The 2,262-nt window shown below is 49.1% G+C and overlaps 1 protein-coding gene across 1 annotated transcript; it reads left to right on the forward strand.

The window, feature by feature from the left end:
• Nucleotides 1-302: 302 nt before the first annotated feature.
• On the forward strand, nt 303-1,241 carry LOC128832379 (olfactory receptor 51G2-like). The gene has a single exon (XM_054019698.1). It carries the CDS (start codon nt 306-308, stop codon nt 1,239-1,241), a length of 936 nt encoding a protein of 311 aa, XP_053875673.1. The 5' UTR covers nt 303-305.
• The last annotated feature ends 1,021 nt before the right edge of the window (nt 1,242-2,262 follow it).

Raw genomic sequence — 2,262 nt, forward strand, 5'->3', positions numbered from 1 at the left:
GTCAGTGTAGGTTTGTTCCTGTGCTTCTTTAGGGAGTTTCTTGAGCAGATAGTGTAGTTTCTTTGGTAATCCTCAGTGGGGTCAGAGGGTAATGGCCTGTAGAATGTGGTGTCAGATAGTTGTCTAGCAGCCTCTTGTTCATATTCCAACCGATTCATGATGACTACAGCACTTCCTTTTGCTGATCTTCATTGAGCTCCTGGGAGTCTCTAGACTTGCACTGAGAGCAGAATATAATCTACTCTCCTGTTCTTTTTCCTTTCAGGAAGGAAAGTTCAAAACTCTTCGGATCTGCCCAGTACATTATGCCAGCTGACAATAATACCAAATTCAAATCTGCAATGTTCCTTCTCACTGGGATACCTGGTCAGGAAGACGTCTATCTCTGGATCTCTATCCCCTTCTGCTTAATGTACGTTATTTCGATAGTAGGAAATTCAGTCATTCTGTTCATTATAAAAACAGATCCAAGCCTCCATGAGCCCATGTATATTTTCCTTTCCATGTTGGCCGTCACAGACCTTGGTTTATCGATATCAACCATACCAACGACACTGGGGATATTCTTATTTAACTCTAGGGAGATCAGCCTTAATGCCTGCTTTGCCCAGCTGTTCTTCATCCACTCATTTTCATACATTGAATCTTCTGTGCTTTTGTTGATGGCCTTTGACCGCTTCATTGCGATCTGTAACCCACTGAGATATGCTTCCATCTTAACCCCACCTAGAATATACAGGATGGGACTTTTGTTTGTGCTAAGATCGTTGGCCCTAATATTTCCACTCCCCTTTCTCTTGAAACGGTTCCGATACTGTCGAGCCAATGTCCTCTCCCATTCCTACTGCCTGCACCAGGAGGTCATGAAGATGGCTTGTTCAGACATCACAGTCAACAGCATCTATGGTTTCACTATTAAACTCTTATCAGTGGGGTTGGACTCGTTGTTCATCTTTTTCTCCTATGTGATGATCCTCAAAACTGTGCTGAGTGTAACATCCCCCACGGAGTGTCTCAGGGCCCTGAACACCTGCGTCTCCCACCTCTGGGCTGTCCTGCTCTTCTACATACCAGATATCGGCTTGTCTGTGATACACAGATTTGGGAACAGCTCTTCTCACTTGCTTCAGATTATCCTGGGCTATGTCTACCTGCTGGTCCCGCCCCTGATGAACCCAGTTGTGTACAGTGTGAAAAGCAAACACCTTCGTGCAAGGATAATCAGGGTGTTCTTCAAGTGAAGGGTGAGTTCATCACCTGGCTCCAGAACTGGTGACACAGCCCATGAAAAACATGGGCCACGACCACCTATTCCATCCCGGGCCCTTACATCGAAAATGAAATGAGCTACTGATCTCCACTCTGTAGAGAGAGGTTCTGAAGGGGTCTAAGGCCTGGAGTAGTGGGAGAGGGTCTGTCCCCACCCACTGGTGAAGGAGGACAGTGCACTGGGGGAAGGAGACCAAGGCAGGCAGCAGCATTTAAAAATTGAATGTGTTTGTGGAGAGCCAGGGCACCGTAGGAGTCTGGCCCATAAAGAGCCGTATCAGTGGCTGTTCCAACCTCAGAATTCCTGTTGATACAGGTCAATAAAGAGAAGGGATGTGGATGTTGTTTCCCATTACACCTGGCCTGTCATTGTTCCGTCTCTGGTTAAACATTGAGGGACCATGAAGAAAGCTGCAGAGATGTTGTGCAGTCACAGTCCTGGCCCTTCCTGAGTGCTCTGGGTGCTGTGTGATCCATGGGGCTGCACCAGATGTGGACAGGGGCTATTCAAGGGGCATGGACACCCACCCATCCCCTATGCCCTCAGCCAGGTGCTTGTGACTGAGTCATGTCAGAGACATGATTAAGACCAGAGCCACAGGAGAAGCCATGTAGGCAACGCTGTTGATGGCTCTGCATACAGTACACATGCCGAGCCCACTCCCCACCGAGGCAGAGCCGATGTGCGTGTGTGTGAGGGTCTGACACACAGGAGTCCTGGCAAGAGACTCAATCTCAGATTCCCTCCTACTCCTCCCCGCTGTTTGCCCTGCTGCAGGGGTGGAAATAGTCCTCGACTCCCCCACAGGGGCACAACTAGCTCCTATCCCAGCCCAGCCCGTTCAGTGTAGGGTGACTACTTAGTCAAAAGACAAAAGCAGGACATATATAGAAGCCCTGTCCCCTCTGTGACCCCACCCCTGCCGCTCTTCTGCCCCATCTCTTTCCCCAAGACCCCATCCTTCCTTCTACCAAAGGAGGCTCTACCCCATC

The sequence above is a fragment of the Malaclemys terrapin genome, chromosome 1 (genome assembly GCF_027887155.1).
Source record: "Malaclemys terrapin pileata isolate rMalTer1 chromosome 1, rMalTer1.hap1, whole genome shotgun sequence".
NCBI lineage: Eukaryota > Metazoa > Chordata > Testudines > Emydidae > Malaclemys > Malaclemys terrapin.

What these genes read in the sequence shown, in the direction of transcription:
- LOC128832379 (XM_054019698.1), top strand. Translation starts at nt 306, where the DNA reads ATGCCAGCTGACAATAATACCAAATTCAAATCTGCAATGTTCCTTCTC.